General features: G+C 36.7%; 1 protein-coding gene and 1 pseudogene across 1 annotated transcript; both read right to left on the bottom strand.

Moving 5' to 3' along the window:
* Positions 1–6104: 6104 nt before the first annotated feature.
* LOC148205165 (uncharacterized) lies at positions 6105–6791 on the bottom strand (annotated as a pseudogene).
* Positions 6792–15073: 8282 nt separating this feature from the next.
* On the bottom strand, positions 15074–16534 carry LOC148205164 (uncharacterized). The gene has a single exon (XM_088103414.1). It carries the CDS (start codon positions 16532–16534, stop codon positions 15074–15076), a length of 1461 nt encoding a protein of 486 aa, XP_087959540.1.
* Positions 16535–24919: the final 8385 nt, after the last annotated feature.

Genomic DNA, 24919 nt, shown 5'->3' with positions numbered 1-24919 from the left:
TAGAATTCTTTAATACAAATCTCTTGTTGATAAGTGATTATAACGTGTGATCTGACTTATGTTTGGATAGAGTATTAATAAAGTTAAATGTGTTTTTGCCTTTTAAAAATTATTAGAACTATTTTATAGGTGAGGAAAACTAATTTTTAGCTTTTAGTAGTTGTTTTCTTATGTAATGCTTGTAGAAATTTGAGTTTTAAATTATTGTTATAAATTTATTAAATGTATATTGTTAGTATTTTTTATTTATTTAAAACTTATAGGTTTTAAAGTATCAATAGTTTAATCTTATTTTTTTATGTGTGTTGTGATTTATTCACCTACAACAATTGTAAGTCATATGTAGAGGTGTCATTTCAACCCCTGGCCCATGGGTTGACCCTAACCCCTTTTAAAATTAAGCCCCAATTTTCTAGCCCCCTTAATAGGGGGCTTTTTAAAAGCCCCAACCCCTAAAGCCCCACGTAAAGTGGGCTGGAGTAGGGTTAGGATGGGGCTAGCCCCCAAACTAAATTAATTCACTTTTAATATTTTTTTAGTTATTTCTTTTATTTACTTTACAAGTTCAATAACTTTCAAAATTTACATGATATTTAATATCTTTTTAATTAAATATAAATGTATAAATATTGATTTTATAAAAACTTATTTAAAATAATTTTTTAATTATAAGTATATTTTAAATATATAATTTTATTATTTTGGAAAGTTAAAAAAGAAAATTTTTATTATTATTTTTATTTAAAAGAAAAAAAAATTCAAAAAATAAATTATAAAAGTAACACAGTTGAAAATTCGATTTTTCAATAATCGAATTCTGATATCTATATAAATATTTGAAATATTAATTATGGATAGATTTTAAATTTAAATCTACTGATTGGATAAATTTTTAATATCGGTGTAAAATTTTTATTTTGTATAGTTTGTCATATAAAATTCTTTTGTTGAATGTTTTGTATATATATATATATATATATATATATATATATATATATACACATTAAAAAATTAAACCACAAACTTTGTAAAGTTTAAAATTAATTTCACGTAATAAAAGAACTAACTTTTTAGTGAAAATTCTTGTTAGGCAAAATTCTTATAAATATCATATATGTCTGTATACAAGATCTAGATGTAATCCTAGTGGTTATAAAATCATATTTTTTTCTAACCTTTTAGATTAAATTACTATTTTAAAATCATGCTTATCTTTATCCAACAAAGATCATTTTTATTAAATTATTTATCATAATTGAGCCGATTGTAATAAAAAATAATTAAATAATAGATACAATATTTTTAAATAAATATAATGTTATAATTTATAATACTAAAATTCAAATTATTATTGTATTTAATTATTAACATATAAAATAAATAAAAATTATAATAATTATAATAATAAATAAATTACATCAATGTCTCTTAATAAGAAACTAATAAGAAAGACAAATAAATATAATATAAAATATATGAAAAAGACATAAAAATATATAAATTGATGTAAATGACTAAATAATACGTTTCATAAAATTTTTTTTAAAAGAATTATATAACTTTGTAAATAATAAATATTAATTTTATTAAATTTGGAAAATTAAAAAAGTTATTAAGTCAAAATTTTAACATGTTCACACCAATTAAAAATAATGTAATTTTGATCACAAATCTTAATCGAATGATATTGATTTAAACTAGTGACAAAATAGATTATCATCAATAAATAAATTCGTTAGTCCATCAAAATTTTACATATTAAATTAAATTTTTTAACTTTTAAACCTATTTTATGTGGATATCTCTGAATCGTCAAATTTACAAACCAAAATTAAGATGAAAAAATTATCAAAATAAAATTTGAAAATTAAGAAATAATTGTATAAAAGCATTATTATTAAACTAATTAATATAGAAACAGTTATGAAGTAGAAAATTAATTTTATTGGTAAAAAAATATAATTATACATGAATCAATTATGGTTATAAGTTATTACTAACAAAGATAAAATGAAAGCTGGATAAAAAATACATATGATTTGTGATTACTTGTATGATGATATTATGTTTCTAGACGTTAAATTTTGTAAAAAGGAAAGCCCATGGGCTGGCCCTGGCCTATAGGGCTTTAAGGGTTTTTAGCCCTGTGGGCTTTTTTAATAAAGAGTATTTTTGGCTCTGTGGGCTTTTTTGGCCCCAACCCACATGGGTTAGGGCCAAATCTTATTAAAGGGGCTCATTTGACAGCTCTAGTCATATGTAAGTAGATAATACGGACACTCATAAATAAGATAACTTAAAAGTTGTATAAGTGAGATAACTTAAAAGTTATAGTGATAGATAAGAATTATATTTTTTTTAATGTTTTACATATTTCCTCTAATTTAAAACATATTTAAATGTTTCATTAAAACTTTATTATGCAACTTATGAAAAATATTGTAATACATATATTGCCTTTTACTTAATATCAAATTTAAAATATTGGTATAATAATTCTACTCATTTGGAGTGATACAAATTATATTTTATTTTTTGAAATATATTTTTTGCTTTGATAAGACGGTATTTAAAATTAGGCGTCCTTCTTTTATTTCTTTTTCATCTGACGTTTTCAAATTGAATATAAAATAAAACTCATCAATTATAATAAGACAAGGAAATTCAATTGAAAATAACACTAGGGCTTTAGACGTCTGTTCTTTTGGCTTTTTGACGTCCGACGTCTTTGTGGGTGATGTTAGTCAGACGTCCATTGTGTCAGGTCGCACGTTTATATAGACGTCTGTTGAAGCCATCCCGGACGTCTATATGCCTGAATGGGTTGTTTAGGGATTAAGGGGTTTGGACGTCCGTTTGTGCACTGACAGACGTCTATAGATGTCCGTCAGTGCACTAACCGACGTCTACTGGGCGTTTTTTTTTTAAAATCAATTTATTTTTGTATTAAAACCACACCTGAAAAGCAGAAAATTGTCCCAGAACAATATAGTATAGTATAATTGCGATTCATATAAAGAAAGTTCTACTTAATGTACAAAATAATCCAATACCAAAAGTATCAACATATAAACTTAAACTAAAATTAAGCAATGTTCAACAACAAATAAAATTGTTCCTAACTCCATCTTTGCAGAAGATAAGCTGTCCACTCCTGCCTTATCTGCATGATTGTGTCCTCTGGTATAGGAGATGTACTCTTGAAGCGCTGCAAAATGGAAGAAAGATTTATTATGTTTTCATATATGTTTAAAGACGAATTTGAATTGTAATGTATTCAAGGTATGCATCATTACCTCATTCCAGTCATTACAGCTCGAATGATGGTCTTAATCCAACACATGACATAGAAGCCACATTCCCATGAATCCTGCTGCTGGTTACACTAAAATGACAAACTAAATAGTCAAGAATTTAGATCATTCAATAACATAGAAAATGAATTAGAACTATAAATGACTTACAACCTTTGTATATAAAATTTGAACTAGTTGACCTCGAGATTTACCAATAACTCTGTAACGATTGAAAACATAAAGTAAAATTATCATAACTATATTTATCATAACTATATTTATCATAAAAGTTTAAGGTGAACATCAAATTCAAATTCATTTTTGGAGAAACACTTACCCTTGAAGCATGGTTCTCAAGTCATTTTTCATCTTCCTGTGCAACGAACAAAACCATATAATTTTACATTGTTTGGGAATGATGACTATCAGCTGCCAGTGCGACCTATCACGAAGGACAAATAGTTATTTAAATAAGTTATTAAGGAAACTTTAATAATGAACTTTACATATAACAACACCTACCCATCAATGTATGGCACAAGGTATACGTCTCTTTTTGACTCATCCATCCATGTTTGCAAATAATGTTGTCTGTTTTCAAGTGTGTTACCAGAAGGTTGAATGGTCTGAGGTTCAATAAATCCGTACATGGAAGACCGACCTTGGTCTACAACGATTGTGTCCATGTACCTAAAACAACAAAGTTAAGTTGTTAGAAACTATAGGAATCAAACAAAAAGAAATATGGAAGACATAATTAACTATCTTACATGCACCACAATTGAATGATGGAAATATTCAACATCCTGTCTCTCCCAATCACCTCCAATGCATCAGGAAATGTGATATATACTGGCACATGGGGGGGGGGGGGGGGGGGGCAGACCAAATACTCTCAAATCCCAATATAGTTCTAATGGTGCTCTCTTCAACTTGGGTAATCTTGTCATTAGCTTTGATAGAGGATCATCCTCCGCTTTAGCCATGTCATCATCTTCATGTATGACTTTATCATGAATCGGCTTCTTCTGAGGACGTGTGAACTGAAGATAAGAATTTCATCAAAGAGTTATCAACAAATATTTTTAAACTTAATATAGAAATACTAATAACAAAGACATTATACCTGTGGAGTAGCGATGTGTGACATGATCAATGCTCGAGGCCAGGCTATAAATGAGCCTATGGCCTCCCCCACAAAATTAATTTCTGGAGTGGGTACAGGCACCTGAGCCTGGGGATCTCGAATCTCGTCAATCGTCACACGCACGTGGTAGGGTAATATGGGAACACCATGAATAGTGAGCCCTCACTCAAGCACTCGTTCGACAGCCATAATGCGTGGGGGATCCCCATCAACCAATAGCTCATATTAACCGCTATACTGAGTAGGTTCTACAGCAGAGCATGATCCTCTAGTGCTGACACGAGGTGGTGTGGGAGTTTCACCGGGTCCCGTGTTGCCCTGCGTCATGGAATGCAGCTTCTCTTCAAGCGCTCTTTGTATTTCTTTTTGTTCTTGTAGCTGCTCCATGAATCGTTGCTCCATTGATCGCATGCTTTGGTTGAGTCTTTCCTCCCACTGAAGATCCATCTGCCTCAGTGCCTCCTGACTCATTGATTGAGTGGTTTTCTGTGTAGGGCCAAAGTAGTCACGAAGACCAATCGCCCCAGGAACTCCACGTACACGTCTTGGGTGCTCGGGCTTTCCAATGGTCGTTGTTAGAATGTCGTTCCTACCTTGGCCAACAAATGTTCCCTGAGTCTGCTGCTCAACCAACTCATCCTGCACATAAAAAAATGAAGTTACTTAGAAGACATGCTGTGATAGAACCACAATCAAACAATGTTTAGAATTTGAACTTACAATTCTTTGTGAGATCAAGGATGTTGAGGAAGATGTCATGTTTCCATCAGATTTAGTCCAAGCAGCCTTCCACAGCTCGTACCTAGCAGCTACAGGTGCTAGGTCCAGCGACTCAAGTCCCAAGGCATCCGCTCTAGACTTTCTAATTTTTTTTCCAGTTTTGCATAACCACCTCGTGATAACAAGTGTGGTGCATCGTTTAGCGGTTGTCTTTCTTGGACGGCTAACCTTTTACCCTGTGAAACCATGTATATAAATAAGTGTAAAATCATAAGAACTTAATGAAAGACTTTTTAGATGTTAAGAAACAAACCTTCCATTCCTCAGACTCTCTAGATGCACGAAACTGTATCCAGTCCTCCTCTGTGAAGGTATACTGCTGACATGGATTTTGATCTTGTCTGTCTCCAAAGACATATAGTCGTGTCAGCCTTGTTTTGAAATCCCTCCATCTTATCGCTATATGCGATAACACTGTCTTTCTAATTTGTATCGTGTTTGGAATATCATAATGTTGCTATTTAAAACAAAACACATGTTATTGATTTGAAGAGATGAAAGAAATAAGTATATCAACAGTGTTGTAAGTAAACATACCTGAATATCTTGCCATAAGAGGTTCTTGTTGACCTTTGGGACGTCATCCCAACTTGCATGAAGGATAGAAACATGGCTTTTTGCTAACTTACCCAGATAACTCCTAAACCTATCAGCATTTGGCCCTGATGCCTGACCTGATCTGGGGTCAATGTCAACATGTCTCCTTTGCCCATCAAAGCGTCCGGCTGTCACATCTGCCAATTGTGTGACGCCTCGACCACGTCTGGTCTGTCCCGATCCTGAGTCTAAGGCCGACATACCTGAAAAATTATACAAGGTTAGTAATAATTCAATTTTGATGAACATAATTATAAAGTCAATACAAAAAATATCACAACCTATTAAGATATTGTTTTCTCCCAAATCCCTTCATTGTGATCACTATGAATTGCCTGAATGACATCGACAACGTCATCAACTAGGTCTTCAATGGGTCTAGATGCAACAGATGTTGTCTCAAGTATATCAAAAGAATCGTCATCATCATGTCCATGCATGTTTTTTCCTTCTAAAACCACTGACCATTTTTTATTCGCTGGATCATTTACGTAAAATATTTGTCTTGCTTGACTAGCCATGATAAATGGTTCATCAGTGTAATTCATCTTGTTCAAGTCTACCAATGTGAAACCAAAGTCATCTGTCATGACACCAGAATTTATATCAACTCATTTACACTTGAAAACTAGGACTCTAAAAGTGAAATAATCAACTTCCCATATTTCTTGTATTATTCCAAAATAACTCATGGATGTTGTGATTGGATTTTTGTCTTTAGAACTAGCAAAGTGGACAACCTCAGCTTGTAGTGTGACGCCACTATTTTGAACTCTACTTTTGTCATCTTCTACCTTTGTCTGAAAAGAAATATTGTTTATATAGTACCCACCATATGTAATGACATCTGCGTTCGGCCTACGAGATAACCTTAATAAACTTTCAGAAACATGTGGAGTCGCATAAATCTTTTTCTTAAACCATTGTAAGAAGGTTTTCACATGTTCACTAAGATGCCATTTTTCACTCATTCTTGGGTTTGCTGCCTTTATTTCATTAACGTGGTCAGAAATGTAAGGAATCACATCAACAATGTTGTTTAAGATGTACAAATGAGCTTGGTCAACTTATTTTCTGCTAACACTTTGAATTCTCACACCTCGAACACCCTTACCTTCGCATTTTCCTTCATGTCTGCTCTTGGGAAGACCCATTGGTTCACAAGATGGCATATAACATGAACAAAATTCAATGGCTTCCTCTGCAATGTATCGCTCTATGATTGAAGCTTCTGGTCTATACTGATTCTTGACATATCCCTTTAAGATCTTCATGTATCTCTCAACTGGGTACATCCACCTTAAGAAGACCGGCCCACATATTCAAATTTCTCTGACTAGATGAACAATCAAATGTACCATGATATCAAAAAAAGAAGGTGGAAAAGACATCTCCAATTGACATAGTAGTTTATTCCTTCATTTTCCAATTCATCTAAACCTCGAGGGTCAACAACTTTCTTGCAAATGGCATTAAAGAACAAACTCAGACGTGTCAGAATACCCCTAACAGAAGGAGGTAATATGCCTCAAATAACAAGGTAACAATTGTTGCATCAATACATGACAATCGTGAGACTTTAAACCAACTAACTTTAACTCTTGCATAGAAACAAGGTTACTAATATTTGAAGAATAACCTTGTGGAACCTTCACACTTCTTAAACAGTTACAAAAACTTTGTTTTTCTTTTTTAGAAAGTGTGTGACATGCTGGGGGCAGATAGGTGCGTCTTCCTATTATCCGTGGATGTAACTCAGATCGGATTCCCATGTCAGCCAAATCTTGTCGTGCTTTTAATCCGCCTTTGCTCTTCCCTTTGACGTTTAATAAAGTTTCGATGACATTGTCACAAACATTTTTTTCAACGTGCATCACATCAATACAATGTCTAACATCAAGTTGACACCAATATGGAAGCTTAAAAAATATTGATCGTTTCTTTCAAATGTTTTTTGCAAGGGTACTTTTATGATGTTTTCCAAACACAATGTCAATGTTTTTGACTTCATTGTACACCTCTTCACCATTTCGGGGTCTGCACACAACCTCATCCCTAGCACTTCCATTAAATGCTTTTTTCAATCTATGATAAAGGTGATTACAAGGAAGGAATTTTCGATGTCTTGTATATACCGTCTTCTGTCCATGCTTCAATTGAAGGTAACTAGTGTTTTCTTCACATATGGGACATGCAAAATGACCTTTAACACTATAACCGCTCAAGTTTCCATAAGCTGGGAAATCATTTATAGTGCAAAACAACATTGCACGCAAACGGAACTGTTCCTGAACATGTTTATCAAACACGTCGACCCCTTCTTCCCACAACAATTTCAAATCATCAATTAAAGGTTTTAAGTAAACATCAATGTCATTTCCATGTTGTCTAGGACCCGATATCATCATGGACAACATCAGATATTTTTTCTTCATGCACAACATAGGAGAAAGATTGTAAATGATCAACATAACTAGCCATGAACTGTGTTTGCTACTTAAGTTTCCATAAGGATTCATACCATCAGTTGCAAGTGCAAGTCTTAAGTTTCTTGGATCTGCACCAAACTCTGGAAATTTTTCATCAATCTTTTTCCATTGGGGTGAATCAGCAGGGTGTCGAAGAAGATTATCGCACTTTCTTTCGTCAAAGTGCCATTTAAGGTTCTTTGCATCTTCTTTACAGAAAACATACGTTTGAACCTAGGTATTATAGGCAAATAGCACATCACCTTAGCAGGTGCACCATTATTACCTTCATCAGTAGTGTTTCTGTCAGATTTCTTTTTAAAACGGGATAAACCATATGTTGGATAATACTTTAGCGAAGCAAACTCCTTTGTGTACAAAACACAATCATTAGGACAAACATGTATCTTTTGACATTCAAGACCCATTGGACATAAAAAAATTTTTGCCTCGTAATTACGAATAGGTAGAGTATTATTTTCTGGAAGCATCTCCTTCAACAACTCCAACAACTCGGTGAAACCTTTATCGATCCATCCATTCCTTGCTTTTAAACTAAACAACTTTAAAGTTGCAGACAGACGTGTAAAGTTCGAGCATCCAGGGAACAACAGTTGCTCTGAATCATTTATAAGAGAATCATACAAATTAGCTCTTCCAAAATTATCTTCACCGACATCATGTATCATGTCTTCTAAATGATCACTCATCCATTCTTCCACATAATCCATTCCTCGTAACGTGGTAGGCTGGTCCAATACTTCTCCATGCCAAGTCCAAACGGTATAAGTCCTCATGATTTCAAACATGAATAGATGGTCACGCACATTGCCTAAGTCTTGCCGTATTTGATTAAGACAACGCACACAAGGACAAAAATATGTCCTGTTCACAGACTTAGCATTTTGTTCAACGTATTGCAAGAACTCTGAAACACCCTTATCATATTCTTCACTGATGTGACGTTCATTCATCCAGCTTCGATCCATTCTATGTTCGTAAAATCATCAGTTTAAGTTTTTAACTCTCACAAGGTTAGGCCCTACCCATTCAAAAAAATTAATTTTCATAATTTGCTAAGACGCATGCAAAGAAGTCTACATCATAAATTTTATAAGATTTCGGCAGCATTTCGCATTGGTCTCCGAAATACACGAAATGACAGTAGTCAACGATGACCACAATCAAATATGCATCCGGAGAACAACACAAATACTGACCGGAATTTTATCAATCTTATCCATAGACTCCAACTTACATGTTATTGCAAATTATGAAAATTAATTTTCTCAAACTGTCCAATCGGACAATTCAAAATTTAACACAAACGATTAAAAGATTAATCATTTGTGTTCAATTTCAAACGGGAACTAAGGGTCACTCAATGATTTGATACTTATAATCTAACATGACAATTATAATAACACAACTAATACATGCATATTCAAAAGCCAATAACACATGCAGACCTTAAAGTCAAAAACATGCATACACAAAACCCAATAACATGCGTACAAAAAAATTATCAACGAAGAAGCTAACCTGAAGAGCAGATTCCAAATGAAATGGAGGGAAATCGAGGAGTGCACGACCTAAAACGTAGGCCAAAAATAGTCAAAAACGCCGCCCAAGAACACGCAAGAAACTACACCAAAATGCACCGAAAACGATTTTTAATCGGTTCAAATCAAAGATATTTCATCACAGAACAATTTGATCGGATTAAAACTAAATTTAAATGGTCCAAAACAGAGAAAACGCACCTGGAAAATTCAATGCCGCAGAGTGAAATCACGGGGAAGACGACGAACAGTGAGCGTAACTCCTTGCGGGTTCGAGTTTCAGTATAAATAGCACTAGACATCCGGTACTGGAAGGCCCCGACGTCTATAATATTATAGACATCGGGGCAATAACTAATATGACGTGTTTTGTATTTAAATATTGATATTTGCGAGGGGTTTAAAACGTCCATTAGAGGGGCCCCGACGTTTATAATATTATAGACGTTGGGACCCCTCTACAACGGACGTTTAAGAGGCTGAACACAATTAACTCTTCAACTACCCTGTCAGCAACTTAAACGTCCGTTGTGGGGGGGGGGACGTCTATAATATTATAGACGTCGGGGCCCCTCCAACGGACGTTTAAGTGGCAGTTTGAAGAGTTAACTTTTTCAGCCTCTTAAACGTCTCTTGGAGGGGCCCCAACGTCTATAATATTATAGATGTCCGGCCCCCGTCACAACGGACGTTTAAGTTGCTGATAGGATAGTTGAAGAGTTAATTACTTCAGCCTCTTCAATGTCCGTTGGAGGGGCCCCGATGTCTATAATATTATAGACGTCTGCCCCCACAACCGACGTCTACGTAAGAAATCCCTTACCTTCCATATCTTGTGATTAAAATTAAAAATAAAAGAAATTAATCATAAGAAATTCATAGCACAAGTTAGATATCCATATGGACGATGGTGGTCAAACTGTTCCACACATCGCTTACAAGTAGGACAATGCTTAAATCCGACACTGCTATAGTAAAATCTAAGGGAGTAGCATGAAGTCTGTGTTCCCTCGTATTAGTGTGTCCTCGAAGGATGAGTGTGAAGAAGAAGTTATACAAAGAAGGAGAAATTTGGTTAGCACAAAGGAATGACAATAAAAGTTGTGAATTAAGGTACCAATCCAACTTTCTGAATGCTAATTAAGCTATATCATATATAAACAATCATTAGCTAAATTGAATAGTTAATTAAATAGAGTTATATATATATATATATATATATATATAAAGAATAAATAAGCAAATGATTTGAATAAATTAAGGGTGAATGGTTAAAGTTTTCAAATCCAATTTATAATTGTCTAAATCCACATTAGTGCAGAAACCATATTTTACATATTTTATTTTGGACCTATTACATCCGTTAAATTGGCAATGTAAATAATAAACGTATAGAAAGTGTACAACATTGGTTAATAATTCATACACAAAAATTTGCATAAAGTATAGAAATTATACAACATATTACATTGGTTAATACATTGGTAGAATATAAAAATTACAATTAGTTTATATTTTATTAGATTAAATTTAAATAAAAAATAAAATTTAATTTACATTTTATTAGGTTAAAATTAATTAAAATTAGAATTTAATTTGATGTATATTAAATTTTATATCTTTTAAATTTTTATTTTAAAAATTTATAAATTAATTTTTTTAAATATTCACTGAGTATCCACGAATATATAAAAGTTTTAAAATATTTATAAATATTTTTTAAAGAGATATTTGAAAGATAATGAGATGAATAATTGGTTAGATCTTTTGTTGCGAGGATATCTTTATCCGTGTCCGATCTAATTATAATAAATATTAATTTAAACAATTCATTTAGCATTAAAATTAATTAAGAAATCAAAATTAAATGTTAAATAAAGACATAAATATATAATCATCAACCAATAATCAACTAATAATAACCTTTATGATTTGTTTTACCCTTTTTTTTTCATAAGTGTTGTTATTATAATTATTTAGTATTTCTAATTATTTAGATTAAAAATTTAATTTTTTAAATATTGAATTGTTGGTCAATAACATTTGAACTCATCGAATTGATATTTTAATTTTTAACTATTATCGCAATCATATTTAATTAAATGAGTGGATAATTTGATTATGCTATTATAAAAAAAAGTTAAGCCATTTTATTTCAATTTTATTGTAATAAATATATAACAACATAGCATCTATGACTCAATCCACCTAACCTATAAACCATATTGAGTTGACTTAAATTACAAAATTTGAGTAATTTCACCTTGTTTATATTACAATAAATATATGAAATAAATTAAAAAATCAAAACAATCTAAAACTAATCAACAACTAACTAATCAACCTATTAAGCTGAAGCCCAAAATGGTGTGCACATGAGAGAGGCCCAATATTGAACGGCCCATGACGTGAGTAAAGCCATCAGAGTGTAATACCCTTTGCAGACGTGTCAAAGGCTTCTACACGAGAGAGGAAAGAGATCAGAGGATTCCAGAGAGTTCTTCCCACAGAGCTGAGAAGACTGGTGATGGCGCGGTGGTCCGGCAGCCTTGGAGGCTTCAGACGGCGGTGACGCAGAAGAGAAAAATGAAGAGAGCAAGGAGCAGTGTAAGTAAAACGTAACCTTTCTTGATTATCATTTACTGTTTTCTGTTATATGTTGTTGTAATATCTGAATTGTAAAACATAAAGCAGAGCTCTATTTATAGAGCTCTGATAAACTGGAAACGGCCAAAATAATAAAAGAAACTAAGACCTAAAACAGAATGGACTTCGATCCATTTTATAGTGGTGAATCTATATGATTCTCAACAGCCTCCCCTCAAACTGGATGGTGTATGGTCACCAATCCAAGTTTGGGAACAATAGATTTGAATTTGACGCGATGAGGGAATTTGGTGAAGATGTCAGCAAGTTGCTCATCGGATCGCACGGGTAGAAGAGTTAGGAGATGTTCCTGAATTTTTTCACGAACAACATGGCAATCGAGCTCAATATGCTTGGTGCGTTCGTGAAAACTCTGATTGTGAGCTGTGTGTCTCGCAGATTTGTTGTCATAGTACAAAGCAGGGGTCCCTGACTCTTCAATTTGGAAATCGTGTAACAGATAGCAGAGCCACTGTATCTCACATACAGTGGCAGCGAGTGCTCTGTACTCAGCTTCTGTGGATGATCGGGAAATGGTCTTCTGCTTTTTAGGCTTCCAGGAAATGAGAGATGATCCGAGGAAGATACAGAATCCCGTTGTGGATCTTCTAGTATTGGGGCAAGTAGCCCAGTCAGAGTCACTAAAGGCTTTTAACTGCATAGGAGAGTCAGCAGAGAAAAATAGCCCTTCAGAGGGCTTAGATTTAATATACCTGAGAATGTGCTGAATAGCACGGTAGTGATGGTCAGTGGGTGATTGCATGAATTGACTAAGTAAATTAACTGAGAAACATAAATCAGGTCTAGTATTTGTAAGATAGAGTAACTTTCCTATAAGTCTTCTATATGGTCCTGGATCATCCAGGTAGCTGTCTTCCTTGTATAATGAGGTTGTATCACTGAGGAAAGGAGTAGAAGAAGGCTTGCAACCTAACATCCCTGTCTCCTCCATTGCCTACTGGCCTGCTTTAAGCCATATAGAGATTTTCTCAACCTGCAAACCTGCCCTTTATTATGGTTGGTCAAACCTGGAGGTGGCTCCATGTACACCTCCTCATTGAGTTCCCCATGTAGGAAAGCATTGTCCACATCTAGTTGATGTAGAAACCAATTATTTGAAGCAGCTAGGGCAATGAGTAACCTGACAGTAGTTAGTTTAGCAACAGGGGAAAAGGTGTCAAGGTAGTCTATTCCCTCTTGTTGTGTGTAGCCTTTTGCTACCAGGCGGGCCTTGAACCTTTCAATGCTACCATCAGCTTTGTATTTCGTCTTATACACCCACTTACATCCTATAGCAGCCTTTCCTAGAGGTAGCTGAGTTAGGACCCATGTGTCATTGTCTTGCAGAGCTTTGATTTCTCTCTGCATGGCCTCCACCCATTCATTCATGCCTTTTGCCTCACTGTAAGATCTAGGGTCCTTGCTTACGGTGACAGCCATGGTGTATCTTAGATGCCTCTCTGAAAGATTATCACAACATAACATGTTGGATATCGGGTAAGGAGTTTTAAGATTATTTTTCAAAGATAGGGATTGATTGACCTGATGAACATAATCTTTAAGGTAGTCAGGAGTTTTTCTGGGTCTATTTGACCTTCTTTGCAATTGTACATCCTGGTTGTCTCCTGTACTGTCACTGCTGTCTTCATCAGCAGTGAGTTGTTGTGCCTCTTCCCGGTTAGCAGCATCAGATTCGGCATGTATGTCATCATCATTGTGATAGTGATCTTTTAGAAGATCATTGAGAAATTCAGTTCTGTCATTTCCACTAGCTGAATCTGTAATGCTGTCTTGCAAGTTTTTGTAAGGAAAAATGTCTTCATGGAAGACAACATTTCTGCTGATAAGAAGCTATTTGGTGTTTATGTCAAGTACAAGATAGCCCTTCACACCAGGTTTGTAGCCTAGAAAAATAGCTTTCCTAGCTCTTGGGTCAAGTTTATTTCTGTTATGCTCAAGAGTAGAAACAAAACACAAACATCCAAAGATTTTGAGGTTTAAATAGGAAGGGGGCAAGTTATAAAGCAGATCATAAGGGGTTTTGTTATTAAGAATGGGAGTAGGTAACCTATTTATGAGGTAGACAGCATGACTAACAGCATAGGACCAGTAAGCATTAGACACATTAGCTTGAAAAAGGAGGCCACGAGTAACATTCAGAATGTGTTGATGTTTCCTTTCAACAACAAAGTTTTGCTCAGGAGTTTCAACACAGCTCCTTTGATGATTAATGCCATGCAATTTATAGAAATCCACACACTTAAATTCAGGACCATTATCTGACCTAATAGTCTTAATCCCTTTGTTGAACTGATTTTTAATTTTAGTCACAAAATTCTGCAGCAGATCCCTGGTTTGGCCTTTATTACTCATTAAAAAAAATCCACGTGTGTCTACTATAATCATCAACTATGGTGAGAAAGTACTTATGACCGTGAATAGAGACAGTACCAAAAGGACCCCATATATCACAGTGAATAATATCAAAACATTCAGTAGTAGTAGAAGTACTTTTCAGAAAAGATAATTTTCGTTGTTTAGCATAATGGCAGGTATCACAAACAGTACCTAATCTTACTAGGGAAAATCATCACATATTTGCTTTATAACTCTGTCCCCTGGATGGCCTAATCTATGGTGCCACAGATTTACATCAACATTCTTAAATGAAAAAGCAGTCTTGGCAATATATCTTTGGTCAGATTTAGGAAAATCCTGCAGATAATAGAGCCCTCCCCAACAACTAGCATATCCAATCATCTTCAATGTATGGTTCTCCTTTATCTGGCAAGTCTTAGAGGAGAAAGTCAGATTACAATTCAAGTCTTTGATAAGACTTTGAACTGAGATCAAATTAAAATAGAATTCAGGAATATATAGAACATTGAAAATGACAAAGTTCTTAGAGAATTGTACAGTACCAGCATGTTTAGCAGTTAAGGTAGTATTATTGGGTAATCTTATAGATATAGGTTTAATTTGGTAAAACGTGATAAAATTCATTTTATCATGTGTCACATGATCAGTAGCACCAGTATCTATTATCCAGGAAGAGTTACCTTGCTTATTTTCACTGTCAATCCTCTGAACTTGGTTAATTTTGTGGGTTGACTCATCATCTTTGTCTATCATTCGAAGTAGCTTCTGCATCTGTTCTGCAGTGAGAGAGTTAAAAATATTGTTGTTATTAGTAGGCTGTGCTCTCTGATTCCCATCTGGCTCAGTGGTATTTTGGCAAGCATTGGTAGAACTCCATTCATTCTTTTTGTCTTGACTGCCCTCTGTTTTCTTGTACCAAGGTGGGTACCCATGCTTAGAGTAGCACTCATCAACTGTGTGGTTCATCTTGTTGCAAAAAGAGCATTGTTTTCCATAGTTAGGATTTCTACCTCTTCCTCTACCTTGACCATGCAATCCAGAGCCCCGTCCTTGGCCTTTCCACTGGCTGTTTCTGTCAGCAGCATTTACCAGGACTTTAGCATCAGCTGACCCATGTTTCTCTTGTTGCATGATAAGAGAGAAAACCCGATTGATGTTTGGAAGGGGATCCATCAGGAGAATCTGTGTTCTAACAGTGTTGTAAGAGTCATTCAATCCCTTTAGAAAACATATTACATGCTCCATTTCTCTATATTTCAAGAAAACTCTTGAAAGATCACAACTGCATGGTATCTTGCATGTGCAAGTGGGTATGGGTCTCAAGAACTCCAATTCTTCCCACAGAATCTTTAAATCAGTAAAGAATTGACTGACTCCTCTTTCCCCTTGTCTAATGGAGTGGATGTCTTGAAGGAGGTCCGAAATCTTGAAATGATCACCTTTGGAAAATCTTTCTTTCAACTCATCCCATAATTCTTTTGCTTCTTCCACGTATATAACACTCTCAGCAATTACTGGGGAAAGGGTCTTGGTTATCCAAGATAATATCATCATGTTGCATCTTTCCCATGCATCATACAGGGTGTCATCTTTCTGGGGTTTCTTTATGGACCCATCAATGAATTTTACTTTGTTCTTGGAAAGCAAAGCTCTTCTCATGCTTCTGCTCCAAGAGGAGTAGTTGTTATCGCTCAAAGTTTGTGTGATGAGAGTGAGTCCAGGATTCTCACCTGGGTGTAGATAGTAGGGGCTGGATGGGTTGTTGAATTCAGCCTGTTGTGAGTAGTAAGTACTGGACGACTGATACACCTGCTCCATGAGGCCTAAAGATGTAAGAGCCTGCCCAAGAAGCTATCAAGAATATCAGCAGAGGCAGCGGAAGCAGAGCAGGTACTAGACCTGCTTTGATACCATATTAAGCTGAAGCCCAAAATGGTGTGCACATGAGAGAGGCCCAATATTGAACGGCCCATGACGTGAGTAAAGCCATCAGAGTGTAATACCCTTTGCAGACGTGTCAAAGGCTTCTACACGAGAGAGGAAAGAGATCAGAGGATTCCAGAGAGTTCTTCCCACAGAGCTGAGAAGACTGGTGATGGCGCGGTGGTCCGGCAGCCTTGGAGGCTTCAGACGGCGGTGACGCAGAAGAGAAAAATGAAGAGAGCAAGGAGCAGTGTAAGTAAACGTAACCTTTCTTGATTATCATTTACTGTTTTCTGTTATATGTTGTTGTAATATCTGAACTGTAAAACATAAAGCAGAGCTCTATTTATAGAGCTCTGATAAACTGGAAACGGCCAAAATAATAAAAGAAACTAAGACCTAAAACAGAATGGACTTCGGTCCATTTTACAGTGCTGAATCTATATGATTCTCAACACAACCCATAATAATAAATAATAAAAAGTTGAGAGTTGAGCCAAATTACAATATATTAGCTGAGTAGACAAATTGAACTAAAATTTAGCTCGACGCATAAGAAACTTTCAAACCCCAAGTTAAAACCTAACTTTTTTTCCCTTAAGTTCCCTTGTATAACCAATTTTTATATATTCCCTAAAGTTGATCACTTAATTATTGCAAAAGTCAAGTGGTAGGTACTATTTGTGTTATTTAATCCCACTTAAAACACAAGCTACTGGACAAGAAACGGGATGATTCCAATAGCTTGTTCATTTAAAATTATATCTTATATTGGACTTTTTTTTTTTTTAAATGGAAAATTTCGACCGACAAGTCATTGAATTGACTGAACAGTAAGACAACGCGGAGTTGGTGCTGACTAGAAAGACATCCTGAAACTGCAAATCAACCACAAAATGCTTAGTTTTCAGAAGCTATCTCTTCTATTGACGCTGCTGTTTCTCATAGGGAAACCTGCAACCGGCAAGAACCACTGCGCCGATAAATGTGGCCACGTTCACATTGCATTTCCATTTTATCTTAGAAACAAAAACTTGAATCACTCCACCGACTACCTGCCTGAGTTCGGTCTATTATGCAACCAACAAAATGAGCCCATTCTGGAGCTGCCGGCTGTTCCAATACAATTTGTATTATAGGAAATATATCGATTGAAGTTTATGGTCATTTAGCAGGTATATTAGTATTATATTAATATGTATTAATGGATCAGATTATCTTACTTACAAATATACAATATTAATAATTGATTATTAAGTTTGATTGTCTAAAAATATTATGCGTTAATGGTTAATCAATATATTTGGCTGTCACAAGCCCTATAAATATACGATTGATATCTAGGTAAAATAATCTTGATCTATCCTAATAAAATAGAGATCTCTTTATCAAACATATCTGACTTGAGCGTCAGAGTGTCTTTTGCTGGTCAGCAACCCATAGAAGTGGATTGCGTTCTTATAGAGGACTTGACGATCGAAAGAGAGTAGAGCAACGAAGAACGACCGAGCCTTAGAAACTTTCAACCGAAACATTTGGCATCCACCGTGAAGCCAAGCGGAATCCTCATGAAATCACGGGGAATCAGACGTGCGCTCAGTCATCGCTACTTCATATCAATACCAAGTTTTGCTCCAAGAGCAAAAAATTCCATAATAATTTCAAAAGGCATATATGTCTTTTGTTTTGAAAACTTTCAGGTTGAGGCAAAAAATTAAATGCCTCCACAAAAAATAAAATTATAAAATATTGAATATTTTGTTTAACGCATATTTTTATGAGTAAAAATATTTTGCACAGGAAGGTTCAGTTCCTTCCCGCTTGGTCAGTTGGACCACCTATGTTCAGCTTTGTCAGCTTCTAATGGCTTCTCATTATAAAAATAAAATATTGAATATTTTGTTTAACGCATATTTTTGTGAGTAAAAATATCTTGCATAAGAAGGTTCAATCCCTTCTCGCTCGATCAGTTGGACCACCTACGTTCAACCTTGTCAAGTTCCAATGGCTTTTTATTATAAATTATAAATTATAAAATATTGAACGTTTACTTATTTTTGTTTAACGCATATTTTTGTGAGTAAAAATATGATGCACAGGAAGGTTCAGTCCTACGTTCAACCTTGTTAGGTTCTAATGGCTTTTCATTATAAATTATAAATTATAAAATATTGAAGCGTTTGTGTTTTTGCTGAAATGGGACAAGGATCTCCGCCGAATGTCCTCCTGTCGTTGTCGAGCGTCTTGCCTCCACTGCCGAGCGTCCACCTTCTCCTATCTTCATCCAACCGAACACCGAATGGGGTGACCTGCAGAAGACACTCAGATGCTGAAGTCAAAAGTTTTCTTTGTAGGCCTTTTATAATTTATTAGTTAGTAAAACGTGAGTTTACCTCGAACCTAAACCCTTATTTATAGAGTTTAAATGAATCTAACCAATTAATTTACCTCTTAATGGTCATTACACTAGTGTAGAAAGGGATTTAGACGTATGTTATTTTGGGTTTTTAACGTCTGATCTCTTTCCACGTCTATGTCAGTGACGTTAATGAGACGTTAGACCCAATAGGTCAAACGTCTATATAGACGTCCGATCCATACAGGTTAGACGTCTATATAGACATCTATCAAGTTTTTTTTTTCTTTTCTTCCCCCAAACTTGAATTCAACAGTAACCTCATTTAAAGCATTGTACATGTTCTCTTCTAAGGTGTAAGGTCGGATCACACAATAGGCTCAGGGTGAAAGAAATAAATCAAGGCTCAAAGAGGTTCACAAATGAATCACAGTGTCTAAAGGTTGGCTATCTGGTCAAGTAGCTATATAATCAATAATCAACAGGGCCTTTTTCCTCCTTAACCAAAAATTGTGTGTATATACGTAGAATCAAAATCTGCAAAAGCCAATTCCATATCTAGACAACTCAATATCTCTCAATCATCATATGCTCTCAACACTCACAGACCTGGTCATATTCATACACACAGATAAAAATTTTGAAGCACAGCCACCACAAACATACATGTCATCATCCTCAAGAATCACATAATTTAATCACACAATGCCAAATCATTAAATCAAAACACAATTGTCTTTACAACCACAAACATAACTGAACTAAACAAAGTTCCACATACAAACAACTGAACTGAAATACAAAATGACAATCAACATAACAACAGGAGTCGCTCTACCACGACCCATCAGCTCCTGATCTCCACTGGCTCTCCTGTGAATGATAACTCTACTGTGTCCATCTGGGATCTGGCTCCTCTTCCTCCTCATCACCATCGCCTGCCATCATGTCCTCCTGCTCGTCTATCTCTGGCTCTGATGCTCCTGGATAAGCACTCCCCCACCTAGACTCAGGCCTGCCCTCAGGCCATGGAATCTGCACTGCAAACTCGGCTCCACTCATCAGTGAGTCGGGAGGAAAATCAGGGATTCCCAGGGACAACTTATACATGCTATCCTGTAAGGACACCTGACCCTGCCTCATACTAGTGCACCAGTCGCGGATGTCGTCCTGGTGAGCTAGACTTTGCTGCATGTAACGAGTGAAAAGATCAGGTGAAGGAACGGACGACGCTACGGGTGGTCTGGCAGCTCTAACATTCCTGCGTGGAGGAGGAACTGGAGCAGGAGCATTCATAGCAGAGAACTCTCCCCTGTTGGTGCAATTCCTATCAAAGAATTTCTTGTTGAGAGGGGTTTGAAGTTTCAAAGTGATATCAGAGACTCCAACAACTCCACTGGCTTTGCACAAGGCTGTGACCAAGGCAGGAAATCCAAGCTTACATGTATCATTATCAGCAATCAGTGCCATCTCTTGGGAGATATAAGGTCCCACATCCATGTCAATCCCTGTCATAATACCATATACCATATACGACCTTTCTAGATTGATGTCGGAAGTATGAGAGTTGGGACAAATGTTTGTGAAGGTGAAGAGACTCCACATAGTGGCCAGTGAATTCAAATGTTTCCTTAATATTCTCACTGGTGTCCCACTAGTGCCAAACTGATAGCCATATCTTGGGAGGCATAAAGTGGAGGCAATAAGGTCATGGTCAGGATAGCTGGACATGAAAGCGCCTAGAGGGCACGACTGAAACATCAGTGTATTCAGAATCCTGTTCACTGATCGGCGGTCATAGCGTACTAGCTTGCCACGCACTTTGGAGACTCTAGAATGAGGCTGAGAGTGGTCAGGTTCCCAAGCATTTGCATAAAATTCCTTGACCAATACTTCATCAATCTCATCTGGGAGGTTGGCCAATACAAAATTCCATTTCCTCTTCTCCAGTTCTTCTTGGATATGGTCATATTCTCCAGGTTTCAATTCAATCCTCCTCTCAGGTAATAATGCCCTACCCATAATAATCTGATGGAACCTATCAAAATGTGCCTCTGAAATAAAACGGTCCTGATCATAGTTCAGGACAAGGTTCTCCTCTTGGGCTTCGGAAGGTTGTGATCTAGAAGAAGACCCTCGGGTGGTCTTCCTCTTCTTTTCTTGTGTGCTCTTGGGAGGTGCCATCTGCAAGAATTAATAGACAGTGCAAACAATTGTGGAAGATAGGTCAGAGCAAGTGAATGACTCAAAACACAGATGCTGGCAGATGGAATTCGCTATGCGCCAGTGTGCGCTATGCGAATTTGCACTTTCAGTGCTTGCTGTCAAGACTAATTCGCTATGCGACACGAGTCGCTGTGCGAAAATGAGAAATAGGTGTCTTCGCTCAGAAACCATTCGCTATGCGACAAGAGTCGCTGTGCGAATTTCGTATCAGAAAGCAAACATGTAATTCGCTATGCGAGTTACTCGCTAAGCTAAATCAAGGCTCAAAGAGGTTCACAAATGAATCACAGTGTCTAAAGGTTGGCTATCTGGTCAAGTAGCTATATAATCAATAATCAACAGGGCCTTTTTCCTCCTTAACCAAAAATTGTGTGTATATACGTAGAATCAAAATCTGCAAAAGCCAATTCCATATCTAGACAACTCAATATCTCTCAATCATCATATGCTCTCAACACTCACAGACCTGGTCATATTCATACACACAGATAAAAATTTTGAAGCACAGCCACCACAAACATACATGTCATCATCCTCAAGAATCACATAATTTAATCACACAATGCCAAATCATTAAATCAAAACACAATTGTCTTTACAACCACAAACATAACTGAACTAAACAAAGTTCCACATACAAACAACTAAACTGAAATACAAAATGACAATCAACATAACAACAGGAGTCGCTCTACCACGACCCATCAGCTCTTGATCTCCACTGGCTCTCCTGTGAATGATAACTCTACTGTGTCCATCTGGGATCTGGCTCCTCTTCCTCCTCATCACCATCGCCTGCCATCATGTCCTCCTGCTCGTCTATCTCTGGCTCTGATGCTCCTGGATAAGCACTCCCCCACCTGGACTCAGGCCTGCCCTCAGGCCATGGAATCTGCACTGCAAACTCGGCTCCACTCATCAGTGAGTCGGGAGGAAAATCAGGGATTCCCAGGGACAACTTATACATGCTATCCTGTAAGGACACCTGACCCTGCCTCATACTAGTGCACCAGTCGCGGATGTCGTCCTGGTGAGCTAGACTCTGCTGCATGTAACGAGTGAAAAGATCAGGTGAAGGAACGGACGACGCTACGGGTGGTCTGGCAGCTCTAACATTCCTGCGTGGAGGAGGAACTGGAGCAGGAGCATTCATAGCAGAGAACTCTCCCCTGTTGGTGCAATTCCTATCAAAGAATTTCTTGTTGAGAGGGGTTTGAAGTTTCAAAGTGATATCAGAGACTCCAACAACTCCATTGGCTTTGCACAAGGCTGTGACCAAGGCAGGAAATCCAAGCTTACATGTATCATTATCAGCAATCAGTGCCATCTCTTGGGAGATATAAGGTCCCACATCCATGTCAATCCCTGTCATAATACCATATACCATATACGACCTTTCCAGATTGATGTCGGAAGTATGAGAGTTGGGACAGATGTTTGTGAAGGTGAAGAGACTCCACATAGTGGCCAGTGAATTCAAATGTTTCCTTAATATTCTCACTGGTGTCCCACTAGTGCCAAACTGATAGCCATATCTTGGGAGGCATAAAGTGGAGGCAATAAGGTCATGGTCAGGATAGCTGGACATGAAAGCGCCTAGAGGGCACGACTGAAACATCAGTGTATTCAGAATCCTGTTCACTGATCGGCGGTCATAGCGTACTAGCTTGCCACGCACTTTGGAGACTCTAGAATGACGCTGAGAGTGGTCAGGTTCCCAAGCATTTGCATAAAATTCCTTGACCAATACTTCATCAATCTCATCTGGGAGGTTGGCCAATACAAAATTCCATTTCCTCTTCTCCAGTTCTTCTTGGATATGGTCATATTCTCCAGGTTTCAATTCAATCCTCCTCTCAGGTAATAATGCCCTACCCCTAATAATCTGATGGAACCTATCAAAATGTGCCTCTGAAATAAAACGGTCCTGATCATAGTTCAGGACAAGGTTCTCCTCTTGGGCTTCGGAAGGTTGTGATCTAGAAGAAGACCCTCGGGTGGTCTTCCTCTTCTTTTCTTGTGTGCTCTTGGGAGGTGCCATCTGCAAGAATTAATAGACAGTGCAAACAATTGTGGAAGATAGGTCAGAACAAGTGAATGACTCAAAACACAGATGCTGGCAGATGGAATTCGCTATGCGCCAGTGTGCGCTATGCGAATTTGCACTTTCAGTGCTTGCTGTCAAGACTAATTCGCTATGCGACACGAGTCGCTGTGCGAAAATGAGAAATAGGTGTCTTCGCTCAGAAACCATTCGCTATGCGACAAGAGTCGCTGTGCGAATTTCGTATCAGAAAGCAAACATGTAATTCGCTATGCGAGTTGCTCGCTAAGCTAATTTCATATCAGAAAACCAGACCTGTAATTTGCTATGCGAATCCATCGCCTAGCGCGAGACAGAATAGGGGACATCCATCAGAGATCAAAGGACAATGCAAATGCATGTTTATGCAAAAACAGATTTGGCTTGAAAATTTATATGCACTATGTGGTTCAAACAAATCAAGCCAAGTAGACAAGAAACCCTATTATAGTCCCATGAACACTAAGAATCTAAGAAGAAAATGGAGTAGGAGTGAAACCTTTGGAGAGTGACCAAGATCAGAGAGTGAAGATGAAAGGTAGACAAACTGAATCAGAGGCAAGTCTGGGAAGTGGTGGTAATGGAGAAGTGGTGACAGAGAGGGAGGGTACGTTCGCTCTGCGAAAGTGGAATAGAAGGGTGGCAAGAGTAAAATGAAGAATGGTAACTGAAAAGGGAATAGGTAAGATTTAAAAAATTGAACTGAACAAGTAAATTCGCATAGCGCACCTCAGCTGTGCGAATAAGCTCGTAATAAATGTCATTCACTGACAGGTAAATTCGCATAGCGCATCTCAGCTATGCGCTGTGCGAATCTCTCTCGTTTTCTGCAGAAGTGAATAATTAATTATTATTTTTTTTAATTTTGGTGTTTAGTCGCATAGCGCACCGCAACTGTGCGCTGTGCGACTAATTTTTTTTTTGAACATAATTCGCATAACGCACTTCAGCTATGCGCTATGCGAATTAAAATAAAAACTTTCCTTCTCACATATAATTCGCTCTGCGCAAAATTTCGCCTTGCGAATATTTTGACAGAGTTCTCCCTCAAACTCTTGGTAGCATAGCGCAAAGTGTGCGCTATGCGAATTAATGCTCACTTTCTCCTCAATTGCTCTAATGATTTTTTTCGTCCTGCTTATCCAAAGCGCATGTATTGCGCTATGCGAATATAATCACAAAACAATTTCTTTTTCTTTCTCGCATGGCGCATGCAATTCGCTGTGCGAATAAATCACTGCTACAATAAATCATGTAGTCGCATAGCGCACCTCAGCTGTGCGCTGTGCGACTAGAGCGTCAGAAATCATTCCTTAGTCTTCATTCACACTTCCTCTCGACTCTCAAACTTAACAATTACACAAACAAAATCAAAAAATCACAGATATATACAAACATGTGCTAGGGTGCCTCCTAGCAAGCGCTTCTTTAACGTCACTAGCTTGACCCAGACATT

Source organism: Vigna umbellata, chromosome 1 (assembly GCF_029865625.1).
Source record: "Vigna umbellata cultivar VRB3 chromosome 1, Vumbellata_1.0, whole genome shotgun sequence".
Classification (NCBI taxonomy): domain Eukaryota; kingdom Viridiplantae; phylum Streptophyta; class Magnoliopsida; order Fabales; family Fabaceae; genus Vigna; species Vigna umbellata.
Note: the sequence above shows the minus strand (reverse complement) of the source record. Positions and strands in the feature narration are given on the sequence as shown.